Source organism: Mastacembelus armatus, chromosome 4 (genome assembly GCF_900324485.2).
Source record: "Mastacembelus armatus chromosome 4, fMasArm1.2, whole genome shotgun sequence".
Classification (NCBI taxonomy): Eukaryota; Metazoa; Chordata; class Actinopteri; order Synbranchiformes; family Mastacembelidae; genus Mastacembelus; species Mastacembelus armatus.
In genome coordinates, this window is record NC_046636.1 from 14,007,976 (window position 1) to 14,029,668 (window position 21,693).

The following is a 21,693-nucleotide window of genomic DNA, read 5'->3' on the forward strand; positions in this document are numbered from 1 at the left end:
TGTGTCTAGTCTTCGCTCAGTACCAGTGCAGTGTAAGCAGTGTACTTTCTTGCTGTCTTTTTTTTTTTTCAACAATTTAAGTGCACTGGTAGAGATAGACTATTCAAAGTATGTTGGTAATTTGAAATTAATTTCAAGATATTTTTTACTACCCAGCTGCAGTATGCCGAAAACTAGTATTGATGGCAAGTGCCATGGTAAGGTTTTACGCATACTGTACAACCCTGAATATTAACCTCCATTTCATAAAAACAGGAATGCTAATGCATCAAAATTCACACAATCCCAATCCCATGAATCCCTGTACCCCCTACACTGATGGAGCTATTACTGTAATTATACTACTGGTTGAAAACTAAGTATTAAAGATGATACAGTTGTGGAAGCATAAGAGAGTTTGTGTATTAATGTCTGGTCAGTTTGTTGACATGCCATCATACTTGCATGGATGAGTTGCTGAATAGTTTTTCCTTTATCGGTTGACTGTATGATTTCCTTGGACTTCAGTCTGTGAGTTCCTGTTTGATTTGTAGAGGGGTGGGGGTCAGTCGGTTTCCTCTGCCCTCCCTCCGTAGAATATATTCACTAAACTGAGAAGAGTCCACACCGCCACCACAGGAGCCTGTTATCCAGAATCCTGTCTGCTGTAACCGCTCCAACACCTGCAGTCACACATGAACAAACAGCAGTATCACTATGGGACTTAACAAGGAGCCCTTGAACAAGACCTTTAGATCATTTAAATATAGAACTTTCTCAGACATTTCGAGGGTAATTTTTATGCCAACATGTGTTAATATTTAAATTTTCTACTACCAGTCCATTATGACTATAATTGAAAGATGAAATAATCACAAATTCTAAATTCTTATATATATATAAGTTCTAAATTCAATATAAAAACATAAAAACACAATTCCTGTTATCGGAATTAATAAAGTTTAGAAGAACTACACACAATCACACAAACTAATTTTATAAATTTTTAGTCGCTATTTTTGAGTAGTGTGCACAATTCAGGCTGCCAGACAGCAGGATAAATGAGTACAATAAATGAGGTCAATACAACTGCATATCCACCTGTAAGTACTGCACACAGAAACCAAGTTACCTTTCAGTTACTTTCTTCCTCCTAGCATATTGAAAGAAAAATTGTTTAAGTAAAGATAAATGTGTTTTCTGATGGAAATTAAGTTTGAATACCACTTTCAGTTGCTGCACAGCCTGGCTGAGTGAGAGTTTTAATTTCTAATGTGATTTGAGATCTGATTATTTTGACACTCATATGCTGTTGCCTGTATTCAGTGGCCCTAATGGCTCATTGCACTGCAACTTAAGAAAAACATGGAAATATACAAGGTAAATAAAATGGAGTTCACTTCCCTTAAGAGGTACTCCTGAGTTTTGGGACAGTTAAATCATGTGGCTCAAAATATTGTGTGTGTTGGATGGATGGTTTGGATTATAGTATTGGTTCACTGTTAAAGTGAATTTTTTCGAACGAATGATTTTGCTGGCATAGTGTGTACTTATTTAATGTAAGCTATATGTCTGAATGTGTCGAATACATTAGGTACAGGGTCATCTCTAGGTAAAGTCCATCTCAGACTTAGTCTCCCTGGCATGAAACAGAAATTATTCCAAAAATAGTCCATTAAGCTACTCTCTTCCTTCCCTTCATACTAAGCCAGCATTATCCCAGTTTGCCCTCACCTGTTCTATGCACTGCACCTCAGTCTAAGATTGCTGCTGACCAAAACTGAAAAGAAACATGTCAGTTTATCACCACACAATGAAGTCATCTGGCCCGTGTAAACCTTTTCAGTGTATATATAGGGTCTGATAATCCATGACAGAAAAAAAAAGAAATGCTGACACATTTGACAAAACATTTACATACAAATCCCTTCATAATCAAGCTCCTTCATACCTTAAAGACTTCATAGTACCATATTATCCCAATAGAGCACTTCGCTCCCAGAGTGCAGGTCTACATGTGGTTCCCTGAGTTTCCAAAAGCAGAATGGGAGGCAGAGCCTTTAGCTATCAAGCTCCTCTCCTGTGGAACCAGCTCTCAGCCTGGGTTCAGGAGGCAGACACTCTCTGTACTTAAAACTAGACTTGAAACCTTCCTTTTTGACGACGCGTATAGTTAGGGCTGGCTTCAGGTAACCCTGAACCATCCCTTAGTTATGCTGCTATAGGCCTAGACAGCCTGAGGACTATTGGTGCACTGAGCTCCCCTACCCCTCTCTTCCCTTCCCCTCTCCTCCCTCCTCACATGTATATTCCACCACTGAATGTCACTAACTTTGTGCTCTCTCTCTCCCCTAGTTTGTGCTCTCTCCCTCCTCCCTCTCTCTGTACCTTCTGCAGGTGTCCCTGGTCCTGGAGCTGTATATTGCTGATGTGCAGTTACTGGCCCCACCAACTTGCAGTGTCTATTTGTTGTTTATTGTTGCTGTTCTTTTCTCTCTCCTCTATCCACTCACCCCAGCCAGTCGAGGCAGATGGTTGCCCAAACTGAGCCTGGTTCTGCTGGAGGTTTTTTTTCGTTAAAGGGAGTTTTTCCTCACCACTGTCGCCTTGTGCTTGCTCATAAGAGATTTGCTGGTTCGTTTTCTTTTTGGTAAAGTGCCTTGAGATGATTGTATTGTGATTTGGCGCTATACAAATAAAATTAAATTGAACTGAATTTCTGCAGTCTGATTCCTTACAAATCATAGCATTGAGTGTAAAACTGAACCCACGTTGTGTTTTGTACCTGCACAGAGTTGAGGTGGCAGTAGCCATTGAGTGGGAAGTGAATGATGTGTGTGGAGTCCTGGTTCCAGCTGGTATTCAGGGAGTTGGATATGACATCTCGAACCTCCGGGAAAATCTCCTCGATCACAGCCCGGTGGGCACTCACATTAATCCGCTCACCAAGCTCCGGAGCCACGTGAACCACAACACAGTCGCACTCCTGACACAAGCTGCCACATTCCCGCTCAGTCCTCCAGCGTTCTAACTCAGCCTGCAGAGGAGCCAGCTGGAAGAAACTGGCCTCTTCATACAGCAGGGAGTATTCCTGCAAACAGACACAGATACCTATGAAGACAAACCATGACAGAAATAAATCAACTAGCTAATATAAATACACATGCAATGAAAATGAAAAGAAACATGAACACACAGCACATAAAAATGCATGCACATTCATATACAAAAATATGGACACACTTATGGTATGTATCCACACACAAAGCATTAGTCACCATAGATAAAGTACAATGGCTTAATGATACAGATGTTAGATAATCCTTTCAACAAACATGAACATCTGTCTGTCCACATATTCTCTACAAACAAGGCCATTGCATTAAGTTTTAAATATGCTATAATCAAAATTACTGGCTTTAGGTAGTTTTCTGCTTGGGTTTCCCATAATTGTGATGATGAACATCAAAATATGAGTTACTTTTTTTGACTTTTAACTTTTAACACAGTTTCTGTGTTAAATTGTAATGGATGGTCTGAAAAGTTCTCAATCATATGAACAACCCTATGGTAAACCAGATCTCAGAATAGTTCCTGTAAATGCTCCATAAGCTGAAGTGTCTCAGGTCTAGTAACTGTAGTTAGATTGATAGAATTTCCTTGTTATTTGGAACTGTTCAGACATGCTGCAGTGATAAACTGTGGTAGTACCTGATCAAAGCTCTAGACAGACACTCACTTTGAAGTCATCAGGGATGAGAAGTTTTGAGGTCCGGAGGAAGTTGAGTATGTAGCGGAACATGTGGCCATCTCGATCGATGAAGTAGTGCTGCTTTAGACTGTCTAACACTATGGGCTCCCTTCCAACAAACAGACGGCCGATCCTGCCAGAAGAAAAGACATAGGCCTCTTCATCAAATACTAACCAAATGCTGGGGAAGCTACCATGTCTGCTGGACACAAATGCCATATTGTGCTGGAGCAGCTGATTTTGATGACACATAAAAGAAGGACACTGAAAGAAGGAAAAGAAGGAAGCTGCTTTTCAGTCTTATTCAATGTATTAGTTGTAAGTAAAGACATGCTACAGCAGCTTTCAGTTCCAAGCATCATTTAAATACAGCTGCAATCAGAGAAGTGGAAGAAGGGGTACCTCTCTGCCTGACAGTGTCACTATAAATGTCTGCTATCAGAAGTGAAAAACTGTTTAACTGCTACTCAATTTACAATGTGTAGCTGGCTATAAAGGGAAGCTCCACATTTATACATCTATGTAATGTATGTTGAAAGAGCTATTGGCCACTGCAATCATTTCTCCTCCCTTCCACATTAGGTTCTAGGAGAAGGAAAAGCAGTGTAGTGACATGTATGGCTTGAGAGGTACAGTAATAGCCATTTAAAGTGTCACTCTGCTATGGTAAGTTTTCGCTTTTACCACGACTGACATTTGTATTGCAGCATGAGATGCATTACACTATAATGTCTGTAGGTGGCGCTCAGCTTACTCGCATGTACAACACTGCACAGGCACAGACCATACTGTAGCCCATACTATATTAAATGTGTACTTAGAAACTGAAATAAAGAAAAAGCCCTTTGGTCAGGGGTTGCTGTAAACTGTGATTATTGTGTGTGGATCTTTGTTACTTTATTTTAGAAATTTTCGCTTGACTTAATGAAGACAATCAGCCAACCCTGTGAAACTAAACTGCAAATGTAGATACGTCTTATGTGTGTGATTGTGTGATTATATTCTAATATAACATATTTTTTAAATTAATTACACATCACCCAGGGTGATAAGGGAGGTTTGGCAGAGTGGAAAATCGCTGTGTTTTCACGCAGCAGACCGGAGTTCAATCTCATTTGAAGCTGCACTTTAAGACAGGAATTATTTTTAATTTTCACTGAGACTCTGCACATAATAAAACTTTAAGTAAACAACATTTAAGCTATAGTCAGAAAAATGACTTATGTAAGTACTTACTAATTAGTAATTACTAATTATCATAAATTAGTACTTTTTTGTAGTGTGAAAGCCTAATATTACTACCCAGGTTGCGAATTACAGTGTACAGTGTACAGGGGCGGGGGGGAGACAAACCTAGGAGACAGCCTACAGAGATACATTGAACAGCCATTACATTATTGAACAGCTTAGAAGCTTGAACAACTTACTGTGGCACCTGCCAGCATGTTGGGTATATTAAGCAGCAGGTGAACATTAAGTCCTCAAAGTTGATGTGTTGGAAGCAAATAGGCAATCAGCATCTGAGTGGCTCTGACAGGGCCCAAAGTGTGTTGGCTACATGACTGCGTCAGAGCATCTTCCAAACTACAGATCTTAATGGGTGTTCGGGGTCTGCAGTGGTTAGCACTGACTGTATTATACCAAAAATTGTCTAAGGAAGGACAAATGCCTTTTACAACCATCGTAAGACAGGATGGCTCAGTTTAACAGTTTAGCTTGTTGTCTTTCTTACTACAGGTGGAATATGAATATTTTTCTAACTTTACTGGAGTGCTGCAGACCTGAGATGCACAGTCATTGAGAATCATTGAAAGTGCAGGGGTGTGTGATATTGTAGCTGTTTGATGCTTTGTCAGGCAATACTGTAAACTGAAAATGTTTTTTAACTTACGAATGAAGTTATAAAATGTTTCTTACAGACAGATCGTTAAACCTGACATAATACTAAAAGCAGACTGAAACACTATAACTAAGTTAAACTTGAACGAAAATGAGATTCCACAGGTCTTTCCTTCCTGCTGCTGTCAGACTCTAAAATGAACACTACTAACACTACATTTGTCATCCATCTGCTGTAATCATGTACAATAGTGTAGTGTAAGGTAAATCACATAAGTGCAATATACTGTTTTCACTTTACCTGGTATTTATTTATTTATCACATATCTACACACTTATAGTTTTTGTAGTTTTATTCTACTTGGTATTTTTAATTTATTTATCTCACATCTTTGCTACTTCTGGCACTCTGCTGTGTACTTGTACTTGCTGTTGCAACAATGCAATTTCCCCATTGCGGGACAAATAAAGGTTTTTCTTATCTTATCTTACCGTATTATGCATTAGCCTCCTCTCTGTAACAAAGTGTAATGTGGATGCAGGTATTTAACAATAATAATAAATGGCGGGCAGCACGGTGGATGAGTGGTTAGCACTGTTGCCTCACATAATAAATGGCGGGCAGCACGGTGGATGAGTGGTTAGCGCTGTTGCCTCACAGGAAGAAGATCGTGGGTTTGCAACCCGGAATTTCTATGTGTAGTTTGCATGCTCTCCCCATGCTTGTGTGGGTTTACTTTTGTTTCCTTCCACGGTCCAAAAACATGTTGATTGGTGACTCTAAGCTGTAAACCGGAACTGTTTCCGGGTAAGTGAATCACTACCTATTGCAAGCGTGTCTCTTAGTTGAAAGTGACTTATATGGCCAAGTATGGTGACCCATACTTGGAATTTGTACTCTGCATTTAACCCACCCAAGTGCACACACACAGCAGTGAACACACACCCGGAGCAGTGGGCTGCCAATGCTGCTGCACCCGGGAAGCAGTTGGTTTGGTGCCTTGGGGGTTGGGGGTCTCACCTCAGTCGTGGCATTGAAGGTATTGCAGGTTGTTTGTGCCACCAGCAATTCCTGCCGGACCTGAGACTCAAAACTGCAATTTTTAGGTTAGAAGTCCGACTCCCTAGTCATTAGGCCACAACTGCCCCACTTATTTTTTTTTTCAAAGTTCGTCTACAGATTAGCAACAGACCTAACACACCAGTCTAACACACCTAAAAACCAACTAAACTGTCTAAACAATTCATTAACTGCTACATTCCGGTACTAGTCAAGTACATTTCTGTTTTCTATTTTGACCGGTATTTATTGCTATTTCCTGACTTAGCGTTCCCTTAGCTCTCAGCAGTGATGACTTTATGAGTTTCTTTACCAATAAAATCACAACTATTAGAGATCAAATTCAGCAGATGCTTCCTATACCTGCTACTAAAGTAGCTCTTGAATCTTCTGTAAGACCTCAGTTATGTTTAGACTGCTTCTCTCCCATAGAGCTCTCTGAATTCACATCAGTAGTGTCTCAACGTGTCTCTTAGACCCCATCCCGACTAGACCGCTTAAAGACACCCTGCCATTAATTAACTCATCTTTATTAGACTTAGTAAATTTATCTCTAGTATCAGACTACGTACCACAGGCCTTTAAGACTGCAGTAATCAAACCCTTACTCAAAAAGCCTAGTCCTGATCCAGGAGTCTTGGCTAATTATAGACCAATATCCAACCTATCATTTATTTCTAAAATCCTAGAAAAAGCTGTTGCTAAGCAGCTATCAGATCACTTACACAGGATTTTCACTCAGGATTTAGAGCACATCATAGTACAGAAACAGCACTGTTAAAAGTCACCAACGATCTTGTCCTCCTAGACCAGGGGTCGGCAACCCGCGGCTCTTTTATCCCTCTGCTGCGGCTCCCTACGGCCTTGGAAAATAAACAATGAATATTTAATTAAAATATATTTTAGTTTAGTTAGTTTTCAAAATGTAATTCCAAATTTGAAAATTATGGTGATCTTGTAAAATCTAAATAAAACGATAAAAAATTGTTGTCGCTCTTAATATTCATCACAACCGCCGATGTGCGACAGCTGCCTGTGCGCGATTTCTATAATTTTTCGACCCCAGGTAAGCCAACTATGGAGAATTCTAAGAAAATAAAATTATATGAAGAAAATAGAACGTTCAATGCTACGTGGGCAGATTCATTTGCTTTCACTGCTGACGAGACTGGTTTACCAGTATGCTTAAATCTCTGGGGTCTGAGGGGTTTTGGGGCCCTGGACAAATTTTGACACGCCCTGACATTTGTGCTTTTTTCAGTTGTTTTTAAACACATTAATGGCTAAAAGTCTGATAACACTGTAATCAGCACAAAATGGGCTACAATAATATGTGAGCAGTTTATACAGAATTGTGTTTTTGAGAAAACAGTGTTTATGCATGGTTAGTGAAAGACTACAATTTTTGAGTCACTGAAATAAGACCATAAAACACATACAGAACATTGGTTCACAAGACTTTGGAGAACTGTAGGCCTATATGTTGTAGGCTAAAGTGTTTACTTCACAATGATGTGAAAGTCATCTTGTTCACTCATTCACAGTAAACAATACACTGATTTAAATTTTCTAAGACACTTTTTGTTTGGAAAAGACATATGCAAGAAGGTGTGTCTCAGGATGAATAGTCGTGATTTACCTGAGAAGACAAAAGACACACTCAACGACCAAACAAAGACGCGCGTAATGAGACTTTCAGTCAATGTGGCTGAGAAGGGAATAAGTACAGCACAATACAATACCATGCGGAGCCAAACGTTCGTCATTTGAGTTAAAATCAGTGTTTTTACTCTGAGGACAAACTAAACTATTCGTCTCTGTGTGGAATATAAGAAGCGCTTCTTCACGTGCGTAACGCGCCATCATCCAAACACACAGAAAAAGAGTAAATTCTATGATGAAGTTTGACGTTTTATGTCATTTCTCGGGGGCATGCACATATTTACCTGGTTCACCTGAGATTATTTACATATGAACAGTGAACAGAGTACAAGGCGGGATCGTATTAGCTGTAATGATGTGAGACAGGAGAAAACAGACTTCTCCTTACATTCATACGGATTAAATAAACAGTGATGATTTGTTTTTGACTTGAATTGTTTCACTCAAAAGAAAACATTTCAAGCTGTCTAGTCATATATTTCTTATTTTTATGAGGCAAGTATTCACTGAGATTCTGGTTGTTTTATTTACGTGTCTGTGAAGAGAGACGACAGAGACAGAAAAGAGCGCACCCTGTCGGCTTTCTTTATTTTACAAAAGCACAACGTTTTGTTTTTATTATGATGGTATACCACTAAAACTAGACCCTTTACATATTTGAATGATTATATTTCTTTTATCTGTACGATCAAAAATGACATAGTAATTTAAGTTTGTTTCGGCGTTATCAGAAAAAGGTCGGCGCGTGCGTCGACCCTAGAGGGTTAAGTACCACTGCTATGCAGATGACACTCAGTTGTATCTATCTATTAAACCTGTTAACACAAACCAGTTAACCAGACTTCAAAGCATGTCTAACTGACATAAAGGCCTGGATGACCAGTAACTTTCTACTTTTAAATTCAGAGAAAACAGAAGTTATTGTATTTGGGCCTAAAAACCTCAGAAATAACTTTTCTAAAATTATAGCTACTTTAGATGGCATAGCCCTGGCCTCCAGCACTACTGTGAAAAACCTTGGAGTTATTTTTGACCAGGACATGTCCTTTAACTCACACATAAAACAAATGTCTGGAACTGCCTTCTTTCACCTGCGCAACATTGCCAAAATTAGGAACAGCAAAATCATGAAGAAAAACTAGTCCATGCATTTGTTACCTCAAGGCTAGATTAACTGGATGTCCCAGTATCCCCATAAAAAGCCTCCAGTTAATCCAGAATGCCTGACAGGAACTAGCAAGAGAGATCATATTTCTCCTATATTAGCTTCTCTTCATTGGCATTTACATACAAATCCCTTCATGATCAAGCTCCTTCATACCTTAAAGACCTCATTGTACCATATTATCCCAATAGACCACTTCGCTCTCAGAGTGCAGGTCTACTTGTGTTTCCCAGAGTTTCCAAAAGCAGACTGGGAGGCAGAGCCTTTAGCTATCAAGCTCCTCTCCTGTGGAACCAGCTCCCAGCCTGGGTTCAGGAGGCAGACACTCTGTACTTTTAAGGCTAGACTTAAAATCTTCCTCTTTGACAAAGCGTATAGTTAGGGATGGATTCAGGCAACCCTGAACCATCCCTTAGTTATGGGGCTATAGGCCTAGACTGCCCGAGGACCATCGGTGCACTGCTCCCCTTCCCTAACACCACCCCCTTCCCTTCCCTTCCCTTTCCCTCTCCCTCTCCTCCCACCTCACATGTATATTCCACCATTGAATGTCACTAACCTTGTGCTCTCTCTCTCCCCTAATTTGTGCTCTTTCCCTCTCTCTCTGTTCTCTCTCTGTACCTTCTGCAGGTGTCCGTGGTCCTGGAGCTGTATATCGCTGATGTGCAGTTACTGGCCCCACCAACCTGCAGTGTCTATTTGTTGTTTATTGTTGCTGTTCTTTTCTCTCTGCTCTATCCACTCACCCCAACCGGTCGAGGCAGATGGCTGCCCAAACTGAGACCGGTTGTGCTGGAGGTTTTTTCTTCCATTAAAGGGAGTTTTTCCTCTCCACTGTCGCCAAGTAAGGGATTTGTTTTGGTTTTTAGTTTTTGTAAAGTGCCTTGAGATGATTTGTATTGTGATTTCTCACAGGCTCACCTCCACGCACAGCCTGGAACCCAGCTCCTTGAGAGAGGCTGGACTCTCTTCTACTCTGGAGTTGCTCACAGTGAGCGGCGGCGAGCTGGCGTGGGCTTGCTCATAGCTCCCCAGCTCAGCCGCCATGTGTTGGAGATTTCCCCCAAGAGTGAAAGGGTCATTTCCTTGCGCCTTCAGGTCAGGGATAGGTTTCTCACTGTTGTTTCGGCCTATGGGCCTTTTTGGAGTCTCTCGGGGGGGTGCTGAAAGGTGCTCCTACTAGGGACTCCATAATTCTGTTGGGGGACTTCAATGCTCACATGGGCAGCGACAGTGAAACCTGGAGGGGCGTGATTGGGAGGAACGGCCTCCCCGATACGAACCCGAGTGGTGTTCTGTTACTGGACTTCTGTGCTAGTCACAGTTTGTCCATAACGAACACCATGTTCAAGCATAACGGTGTCCATCAGTGCACATGGCACCAGGACACCCTAGGCCGGAGGTCAATGATCGACTTTGTAGTCATGTTGTCTTGGACACTCGGGTGAAAAGAGGGGCAGAGCTGTCAACTGATCACCACCTGGTGGTGAGTTGGATCCGCTGGCGGAGGAGGAAGCGGGACAGCCTTGGCAGGCCCAAACGTACTGTGAGGGTCTGTTGGGAGGGGTCTTTAACTCACACCTCCGAAAGAGCTTCTACCAGATCCCTGGGGAGCCTGGGGACATTGAGTCCAAATGGACCACGTTTTCCACTTCCATTGTCGACGCGGCGGCTAGGAGATGTGGTCGTAAGGTTTCTGGTGCCTGTCGTAGCGGCAATCCCCAAACCCGGTGGACACCGTCAAGCTGAAGGAGTCCTACCAAGCTTGGTTGGCTTGTGGGACTCCCGGAGCAGCTGACGGGTACCGCCGGGCCAAGCGTGCTGCAGCCCAGGCGGTGACGGGGGCAAAAACTCAGGTATGGGAGGAGTTCGGTGAGGCCATGGAAAAGGACTACCTGTCAGCCCCGAAGAGATTCTGGCAAACCTTCTGGTGCCTCAGGAGGGGGAAACAGTGCTCTACCAACACTGTTTACAGTGGAAGTGGGGTGCTGCTGACCTCGACTGGGGATATTGTTGGATTGTAGAAGGAATATTTCGAGGATCTCCTCAATCCCGTCAACACGTCTTCCATAAGGGAAGCAGGGGCTGGGGATTCAGAGGCTGATCCATCCATCACTCATCCACGAGGGTGGATGAGATCTGCCCCGAGTACCTCAAGTCTCTGGATGTTGTTGGGCTGTCATGGCTGACAATAGATGATATCAACATTGCATGGCGTTTGGGGACAGTACCCCCGGATTGGCAGACCAAGGTGGTGGTTCCTCTTTTTAAGAAGGGGGACCGGAGCGTGTGTTCCAACTACAGAGGGATCACACTCCTCGGACTCCCGGGGAAGGTCTATGCCAGGGTGCTGGAAATGAGGATCCGGCCGGCGGTTGAACCTCTGATCCAGGAGGAACAATGCGGTTTCCGCCCCAGCCGTGGAACACTGGACCAGCTCTACACTGTATCGAGGGTTCATGAGAGTTTGCCCAACCAGTCGACATGTGTTTTGTGGATCTGGAGAAGGCATTCGACCGGGTCCCTTGTGACATCTTGTGGGAGGTGCTCCAGGAGTATGGGGTCCGGGGCCCTTTGCTGAGGGCTATCCGGTCTATGTACAAACGGAGCAGGAGCTTAGTTCGCATTGCCGGTAGTAAGTCAGACCTGTTCCCAGTGCACGTTGGACTCCGGCAGGGCTGCCCTTTGTCACCAGTTCTGTTCATTACTTTTATGGACAGAATTTCTAGGCGCAGCAAGGGGCCGGAGGGAGTCTAGTTCAGGGACCACAGGATTTCATCTCTGCTTTTTGCAGATGATGTTATCCTGTTGGCTGCATTGAGCCAGGACCTCCAGCGTGCGCTGGGGCGGTTTGCAACCGAGTGTGAAGCGGCTGGGATGAGAATCAGCACATCCAAGTCCGCGGCCATGGTACTCAACCGGAAAAAGGTGGCTTGCCATCTCCAGGCCAGGGGAGAGAGCCTGCCTTGGGTGGAGGAGTTTAAGTATCTCGGGGTCTTGTTCACGAGTGATGGAAGGACGGAACGCGAGATTGACAGACGGAGGTGGCTCGGGCATCTGTTTCGGAAGCCTCCTGGGCGCCTCCCTGGGGAGTTGCTCCGGGCATGTTCCACCGGGAGGAGGCCCCGGAGAAGACCCAGGACACGCTGGAGGGACTATGTCTCCCGGCTGGCCTGGGAATGCCTCGGTGTCTTCCCGGAAGAGCTGGAGAAAATGTCCAGGGAGAAGGAAGTCTGGGTATCCCTGATTAGGCTGCTGCCCCCGCAACCCGGCCCCAGATAAGCGGAAGAAGATGGATGGATGTATGGATGGATGAATTGAATTGAATTAAATTGCCCATAAGAGTGAGTGTGTGTGATGGTTTGTCTCTGTGTGTCTATTTGTGGTCCTGTGATGGACTGGGGACCTGTCCAGGGTGTACCCCTGCCCTCCACCCGAAAGAGAGCTGGCATAGGCTCCAGCAGATCCCCATGACCCGGGTTAAGTATTAAGCAGGTATAGAAAATGGATGGATGGATGGATGGATAATGAATGCGCTTTTGCTTAGGAATTTGTAGTGCCACATTAACACATTACATCACATTAACACTGCACATGTTTTTTTTCAACTAAAAAGACATTTTACAAACACATGCACACTTGAGCCAAACTCACCACACCACACCATGTGTCTATGCAACTGTTTCTGTTCTGTTGCTTGTGTAAAAATTAATGGAATTAACAGGCAAATAAAACTTACTGCCAGAACAAAACAGACTGGAATCAAACCTAAGCTGCTTTTTTCACAGCACTACATTTTGTACCCTCCCCATCCACTGGTCTTACTCAGTTGAGAAAGTTGATTTACAATAGCCAGTAGAGCGGTACAGTTAAACCTCCAGTCTCCCTCTGTGTGGTCAGCTATACTGTGTATTAATGAAGTTCAGTTGACCATATTTTTGCTAACATTAACCCTTGTGTATTGTTCGAAATCACTACCCTTTCATTATTTTCAACTTCAGTTCTAGTCAAAACTACTAAATATTTTTTAAAAATCCAGGATTTTAACTCTTTAAATGCCAGTTTTATAAGTGATGTCATGGATTTGGAGAAAAAAAACACACACAAAATGACTTATTTTCAGTATTAAAAGTGATTGTGGACTGGATATTTTTTTTACCTTTCATCACAGTCTTGGATATGTCAAAGATTAGTAACAACAGTCTGTGAAGATTCTCAGTCATCCAGGGAAAGGTTGAGTCATGGCAGCTGGACCTTTCAGTTTTTTAGGGTCGAAACATTTTACCACTCATCCAAGCGGCTACATCAGTCTGAGAAAAAAGTTGGTATGAAATCTCCAATTTATCTTCCAAGTTGGTTTCACTCTTCACTTCACCCCTAGCCCCATAGGCTCATCGGGTGAGGTATGTAAATCAGGTGAGAGTTGTTGGACTCACACTCCTGAGTTGTTTTCACTTCACACCTGGCCTGAATAGGCTCATTAGGTGAACAACAGAAGCGAGCTCAGGTGATATTGTGCAGTATCAGATTAAAATTTTTTCTGACTAATTTAATGTTTTTGCCCTATTGACTGCCATTATAACAACGTATTTTGACTGCACAGCCATGACACTATATAGTCATGCATTCTTGATGATTGGTGGTTTCCCCTGCTGGGAAGAGGTCAAATTTGTGATTTTTACTTTTATTAAGTGGCCCCATTAACCCTTTACACAGGCCTGTGCATAGAAAGCTTAGTTTCTATAGTACTGTGTACTATAGTGTGAGTGTATAGGTGTAGATTTAAGCAAAAAAAGTTGAAAAAATATTTATCTGATATATTTTTACACAAGTTTCTTTTAGTGGATGTTTTCACCCCAAACATAACGAAAGGGTAGTGAATTTGCCCAAAGTGTATTATTGACCTATGAAAAATTTCTAAATCATATTTCCAAAATTTATGTCAAATTAAGCTTTGTCACCAAAATTCATTCCATTTGCTGTAATACAGTGAAAGTTATGGCCAAATTAAGAGTGGAAAATAACCCTTGGTGGATGAAAACATCCCCACCAGCACATGAGCATTAAAGACAACAGATGGTTGTGACAGCAGCTCTGTGATATATCAAATTTGAAATGAGTGTTCACAAAGATGTTTTCATTCTACCAAACTTACTGTTTTAGTAACATATGGTGGTGTGCTCCATGTTTAATAGTCCCATTAATTTGTATTTGAAATATGTAGTCACTGGATCCAGATTTCTTCAACTTATAGTTGAAAACTTCAGAGTACTGTAAATATGACACTGTGTAGATACAACTGTAATATGACAGTTGTAGAAATCATACTGTTCTTATCTGTCTCTAATCTTATTTTATCTTATCTTAAAGCAACCATATCATTTTAGTTGTATTATAATAAATAAATATCTCCAATTATTTTGCATTTAGGGGTATCACATACTCCTTAAAATCTACGTAATTAATGAAAGATTTTTGAAATTAAGGTGTTAATGTGTAGTTTAGTTTACTTGGTTTACTAGTAGCCCTATCAAACTAATGGACAAATTATACGCACTTGCCAAAATGACTTTGACTACCAAACACCTTAGAGGGATTGTTTGTCATGGCAAACATGAGTCACTCACCGTGACTCAGGGTACTTAGTGAGTGTGGCCAGGCTGCTAGTATACATGTGTCCTCCTACATCGATGTGGACAGGTGCATTGGTTTTGTTGAGCTGGGCTGGAGTGGGGATGCCGGCAGAGCCCAGAGGAGACAGAGGACATGCAGAAACCAGCTGCTGACTTGACATGCTGCTGCTGCTCCGGCTGTCCTGCGATACAAAATAAATGCAAATAAATGGTAATGTGTATCCCCAGAATAATAGTAATAGCAGTATTAGTAGTATTAGTAGCAGTGGTAAAAGCAGTCTGGTTTCTACAACTGCCCCATTACAATTGTATCTACATGGTGCCACATTTAGAGTCCACTACAGTTTTCTACTATAAATTGAAGAAATCTGAATCCAGTGACTACATTATCTATGAGCAGCTTTACAAATTGGCCTATTTCTGAAAACTCCAGTCCAAACACAAGCCTCAAATAAAGGGCTAATCCATATCATATCACTAACTACTAAAATCATTACAGATAAATGATTTGATTCTTCAGCATAATTTGGAAATGACTGCTTTCTGTGTGCCCCTACCTGAACCGCCACCTTATCGTGGTGGAGGGGTTTGAGTGCCTGAATGATCCTAGGAGCTATGTTGTCCGGGGCTATATGCCCCTGGCAGGGTCACCCAAGGTAAACAGGTCTTAGTTGACGGACCAGACCAAGAGCGGTTCAAAGACCCCTTATGGAACCAGGCCTGGGGTTGGGGCCCATTGGCGAGCGCTTGGTGGCTGGGTCTCCCCCCATGGGGCCCAGCCAGGCAAAGTCTGAAAGAGTGATGTGGGGCCGCCCTTCTGTAGGCCCACCACCCGCAGAAGGATCCATAAGGGGCTGGTGCTCTGTTTATCGACTACTGTATTTAAAAACTGAATGATGTGTTTACTTGTGTTATCTTTGACTAATATTTAAATTTGTTCAATGATCTGAAACATTAAAGTCTGACAAACATGCAAAAAAATAAGAAATCAGGAAGGGGGCCAACATTTTTTCACACCACTGTACATGTCAGCTTCAGGCCTCCAGCAATCCTCCACAGGATAAGTGATATGTAAATGCCTTTTATGCCCTGCTAATATAGAATTTTGTTTTATATTAAATATTTTTCAGGCCTATGAAATTACATTTCCCTCAATACAATCCATTAGGCATGTGTCTCCAAGGCAAGTTCATCTACAAGCCAATCACACATCTACAAGCCAATAGCGCTGGTGATTGAAAACTTTAGCTGCTAGGAAGTTTCTGGACTTTTAGATAACATGAAAGCCTAACAGGAAGCAAACAGGGACAGCCTGTCAGGTACACTATTTTGACTTTGCTTAGAGTACTAACTATTCTAGATACACTTAATAATGCAAGATGCTTGGCAAGAAGCAAAACATTAGCTCAGAAATAAGCAATTGGCAGCCTGGTAGGAGGCAAAGTGCCTGACAGGGTGGGAACAAATTTCCACTGGGCTCTCACTCAGCACTCTCTTATTCTGTTTTCTTTGATTCCATTCCAAGGTGCTCTCTTCACAATCTGTAATTAATGTTATGTTTCTAAGTTTAGACCTCAAGTCCGTCACTTGATTTTCTAAAAGTCTGACTAGATGTCTGTTTGCCCTCCCAGCACAATTAGGCATTATTCAGTGATGCCATTTATTAGGTTTGTTTCATAAATGTGAGTATTTCAACATAAAAGCTTTTATGAGAGTAATTTGTATTTGTAAGTTTTTTTAGGGTGAATTTTTAAGAATGTACATGAAAAGCTTTTCTTTTTTTATTTAATTCCTGCAGAAACAGTAGCAACGTGATCATTTATTTGGAATAATGTTTGTGTCCATCTGATGAATGTCTGTTTTTCACTCTCAGTCCACCAAAAGGAAAATACCTTGCTCTTTAGCTGATAAATGCGGCAAAATGTTCAAGAGCTAGACTCTAAGTGAGTCTGACTGCTGGTGTTGCTGGGCAGGTAGTCTAAAGTGATTTTATCACAGTTTTTGTCTGACATATGTCTGTTTGAGGACCATAAACCTGAAATAATGAGCTAAAAGATGAATAGAGCTGAAGTGACTATATATATATATATATATATATATATATATATACATATGTGTGTGTGGGGGGAGGACTTTTTTAGGTACTTTTTACTTCACTGCATTTATCTGACACCTACTTACTTTACATATTTTGTACCCTACACAACACATGATCATCTTATAACATGGGTTGCATATTATGAACTACATAATACAACACAAAACAGATCAATTTACCCAATCTTATAAATGAGATTATTTTCTCTCCACCTAACCAACTACTTCTGCACTTTCACTTATAATACATTTTCAGTGTAATAGTCAAATTAACACTAGTCCAGCATTAATAGCAAAAACAAAGCAGCCAATACTGCGCTGTAGTTTACTACTACATCTCACACGTACAACTGAATAGCAATTATATTTCGATGAAATCATCAGCTTACAAGCTGTTACATCTTTCGTCAATGCTGTCATTTATGACACTGATGGTGAGTACACTGTACACGCATGGGCATTTTATTTATAACAATTACAAAACATTCTCCTTCGAAGATCAGTATCTCCACAACTTCACACAGTATAGGAATTGACTCATCACAGTATGTTACTCACATACTTTGCCTTATCAGCTGTGGATTTTACACACGACCTGTTAACATACAGACTACCAAAGATGATAAACGGCCTGTGTTACCTCAGTGGCCAATGCGACCGTGGACCGGACGTTGATCTGTGTTTGAGTTTTTGACTCCGCAGATCTCGCAGGCGCCAGGTCGCTCTCGTTCCGTTCCACTGGCAACTCCGTGCGTGTCCCGGGGCGCACGCACAGCTTCTTGGCGTAAGGAGCCCCCGTGTCCTCCTCTGTGCTGACTTCTCTCGTTCTTCTCGTCGACGGTATGTTTACTGTTGCTGCTAGTGTTGGTATCGTTGTCCTCTGTATCTTCAGATCCGCAGTGTCAGTGACCCGGTGGAGGTACGGAATCACGAGCTGCAGGTGGGACTGTGCGCGACTGTTGACCGTTTCAGTAGCAACATAAAGCGTCGTAGTCGGCCTGGAGCCAGCAGCGCCCACTATGCTGTTTAGCGTTGCTATGGAGACGGCGCCTATGCAGTGGTTGGTATATGTCTTTGAGAGTTTGGCAGCACGAGACAACATTTGCATTCTCGTGCCCAACAGGTTCTTACCAATTGCTTTGTTCTCGTACCACGTCATGTCATTCGCACAGCAGTGGTCCCGGGGCCGCTGGAAGAACGCCCTGCAGAGCGGATTCCGTTTGGACACATACCGAACGAAGCTGGCGTAAGGACATTGCTCGGTGCCCGTCTCGTACATCCGCGGCAAAGTGTCCTCATCTGCGTCCGGGCGCTTCTTGGTCCAGGAGGCAGAGCGGGACTTGTGATACGGTCCGAGAGCTTTAAAATAGACAAAATTCCTCCCGTCTTCATCCATTGCCAGGCCGAATGAGTCCTCCTCCAGCTCCCGCTGGTTCTCGCGGCCCCTGGTACAAAAATACATACAAGTCTCGAACCAGACTTTGTTGAGCAGCCCAAATGGCGTGTCTGTGTTGAACACAGAGGATTCATACAGTTTCCGCAGGTCCGAGCGCGTGATGGCTTGTTTCTGCACCACGGGGCCGGCACCTTGCTCCTCCAGCCTCCGTATAACCGCGGCCAGAGTCAGGTTGGCACTGCGTAGCTCTGGGTCCTTGGTGAGGTCCAAGGTGCGGCAGTAGGGTGGCTCGTTTAGGTACCGGTTCAGTGAGCTCCGGATGCTGATGAGGGAAGACTTGCTGTACAGTTGTCCACTTTTGGAGCGCGCCTCCGCGTAAAACGAGCGTAGCACCGCGCAGAGTGCCTCCTTGTCCAGAGTTTCAAAGTCTGGACTTTGAGCTTTCTCACTGAGGTACTCCCTGAAGATCCTCACCGCATATCGGGTGGCCAGGCGGGTGTTCTCGCTCAGCTTATTCCGTTCTGACCGGTGAAGGTCTCCCTCCAGGTGACACTCCATTCCAGCAGAAGTGCTGTTGCTGAAGGATTCTGCATCTCCATCCTCCTCTCCTCGGCCCATACTCCGCATAGCGACCGCTCGTGCTTGCGCACTGGAACCGCTGGAGTCCAGCTCTGTGGTCTCCGAGTCCCACTCCAGCTCCACATCATCTCTATCGGACTCCTCGTCCTCCTCCTCCTCCCCGGTGATCTGGATCACCTGAATCTCATCTTCCTCTTCCTCTTCATCATTTTCATCCCTGCTCCTATCGGGGCAGCTCATCTGTTCCTGTTCTGTGTCTCCGCTGGCAGGCATTCTCGCCATATTGCGGTCTGTGAAGCAGTCCTCCGGCAGCGCGCATGCGCTATATTGGACCGCAGCGCTGAAAGCCTTTTGTGTTTAAGTGACCTTCAGCAGTGCACGCGATTTTTTAAGGTAAAGGGAGCGAGCGCAGCCGAGGTGTAAATTTGGAAGCGCGCTCCCTGTCAAAAAAAGCTGCAGTATTGGACTGCATATTGGACCAGCAGCATGAAAACCGTGTGCTGTGGTAAATTACTGGACTTCAGGACTGTGACCTCCAGTACCATCAGAAATCAAACAAAACGCCTGTTATATCACCAGCACACAGATGGATACATAATATGACGATTATAAAAATGTATACTCATAATGACAAATCTAGTTATAGTGGTCTATTTTCAGCATGCACGTGGATAGCTCTTTAATATCTTTATATGTATACTGCATATCAAATATTGTATATTTGACTGTTTTGCATGTATGTATATATGTATGTATTGTTGGTGTTTGGGGGAGTGTACATATGCTGCATGTGTGTTCAGCCTAGGACTACAAGCTGAGAAATAAAATAACTAAAAAAAAATCTATGGTAGAACCAACCTCATGCATATTTTATAACCACCAAAAGAAGATAAAAAAATGCACATACTGTACTAAATGTGTCAGAAGAAACATTATAGGTATATTCTCCAGTATATATTTGAGAAATAGAAATAAATAAAGACCAAGCATATCAATGACTTGCAAGGCCAGTTTATTAACCCCACGTGGCAATGTGGGTGCAAGTTTTGATTACAAACATATAAAAATACATTGTGAATTTTTTTAATTTTGACATCATTTTGAATTTTTTAGAATTATTTTGATTTACGTATTTTGTGCATGTACTGTATATACACTTTGCTGTTTTTTATTTGTTTCATTGAAAATCTTGATTTTTGTTTTTTATTTGTTTTTGTAATATACATACAGTGGAAGTGATGTAAGAGTCACCTGATTGGTTGATTTTTAAAATAGTTGTGTTGTAGAGTTGTATTGAATCTAGTTGCCATGAGCTACTTAACAAATAACCTATTAATTGATCAAATATACACCTCCGTACTACGTACTTTGATTTTTTATATTTTCTTTTACTTTCCACAAATCCTGTAAAATACAACAATTTCATGTACTCACTGTAATGTTTGTGAATCCAGAACTTGGTTTAGCCTAGATCTGTAGCACATACACTGACATGATATTTTTGCTTAAACGCATGTATTAAATGCATTCCCTTATCTTGGTTCTATAACTAGACAGCAACATGGATCCTTTATGTTTAAGACACTGTTTTTGATGTGCAATTATAATAGCAGTTATTTTTGCACCTTCTTAATATAGTATCTCATCATGCTCTATGCCTGCTCCCAGCTAAGAGCACTAGTTCCTCCCTTGGGCAAATATGACCTTGATATACAATCTACACCCAAAGGCTGGTCCCATTACTGTTTAGATGACATCAACTTATTATCTTCTACTACGCTATTGTTTCCAGCTGAACAAAGACCACCCAAAGAACTGGTCATTATCACACACACACTGGATTGAACCTCACTGCAAGATATTTGAACAACTTCAAATATTTGAGTCATTTTAAACAGTAAAGTCAGTTTCAATCAACACATCACAGTTATCAATGAATAACCCAAAGAAAATACTCCACGTGACACACAAACACTCCCAGATTCCACTGTTTTACTAATGACTCCATCAAAAACAAATTTCCCAGCATTTGAATGACATGAATATCACAAGACATCACAATCGTAGCACTCTTACCAGCAAATGACATTAATCATCCCTGCCAGTCCACACTTCATTAGGCCGCTATTTGGTCGTTGACATGGGACATCTTGACGACTTTGGAAATGGCTAAATTTAAATTATGACTAAAATAAAAAAAACTAAATACAGGGAAGTAATAAAAAAGGCCTTTCTCATGTAACTGGCATTGTCTGTTGTAATTCCAGACAGACTCTCTTTATCTTCCAATACAGGAGCATATTTTCCATCATTTCTGTGATATGCTCTGCCGTGTGGTCTTCTGGAAAATAAACGGTCTTAGAGACTTAAGCTTCCAATCAGTAAAAAGGTAGTGGACTATAAAACTCGTAAAGGGCTCTCCACCACCAGTACTGGTCGACAGGTCTGTGGTTGCACCAAACCACACACCCTCTGCCAGTTGTTCCTCCACACTGTCTCACACACCTCCTTGTACATGGCTGGAATTTTTGT

At 42.3% G+C, this 21,693-nt stretch overlaps 1 protein-coding gene across 1 annotated transcript; it reads right to left on the reverse strand.

Moving 5' to 3' along the window:
• Positions 1 to 419: 419 nt before the first annotated feature.
• LOC113139820 (uncharacterized) lies at positions 420 to 19,443 on the reverse strand. Its single transcript, XM_026323368.1, has 5 exons — positions 17,827 to 19,443; positions 15,084 to 15,271; positions 3,719 to 3,863; positions 2,765 to 3,070; positions 420 to 662 (listed from the first exon to the last, which is right to left on the reverse strand). The coding sequence occupies exons 1-5, from the start codon at positions 19,441 to 19,443 to the stop codon at positions 504 to 506; spliced, it is 2,415 nt and encodes an 804-aa protein (XP_026179153.1). The 3' UTR covers positions 420 to 503.
• Between the last annotated feature and the right edge of the window lie 2,250 nt (positions 19,444 to 21,693).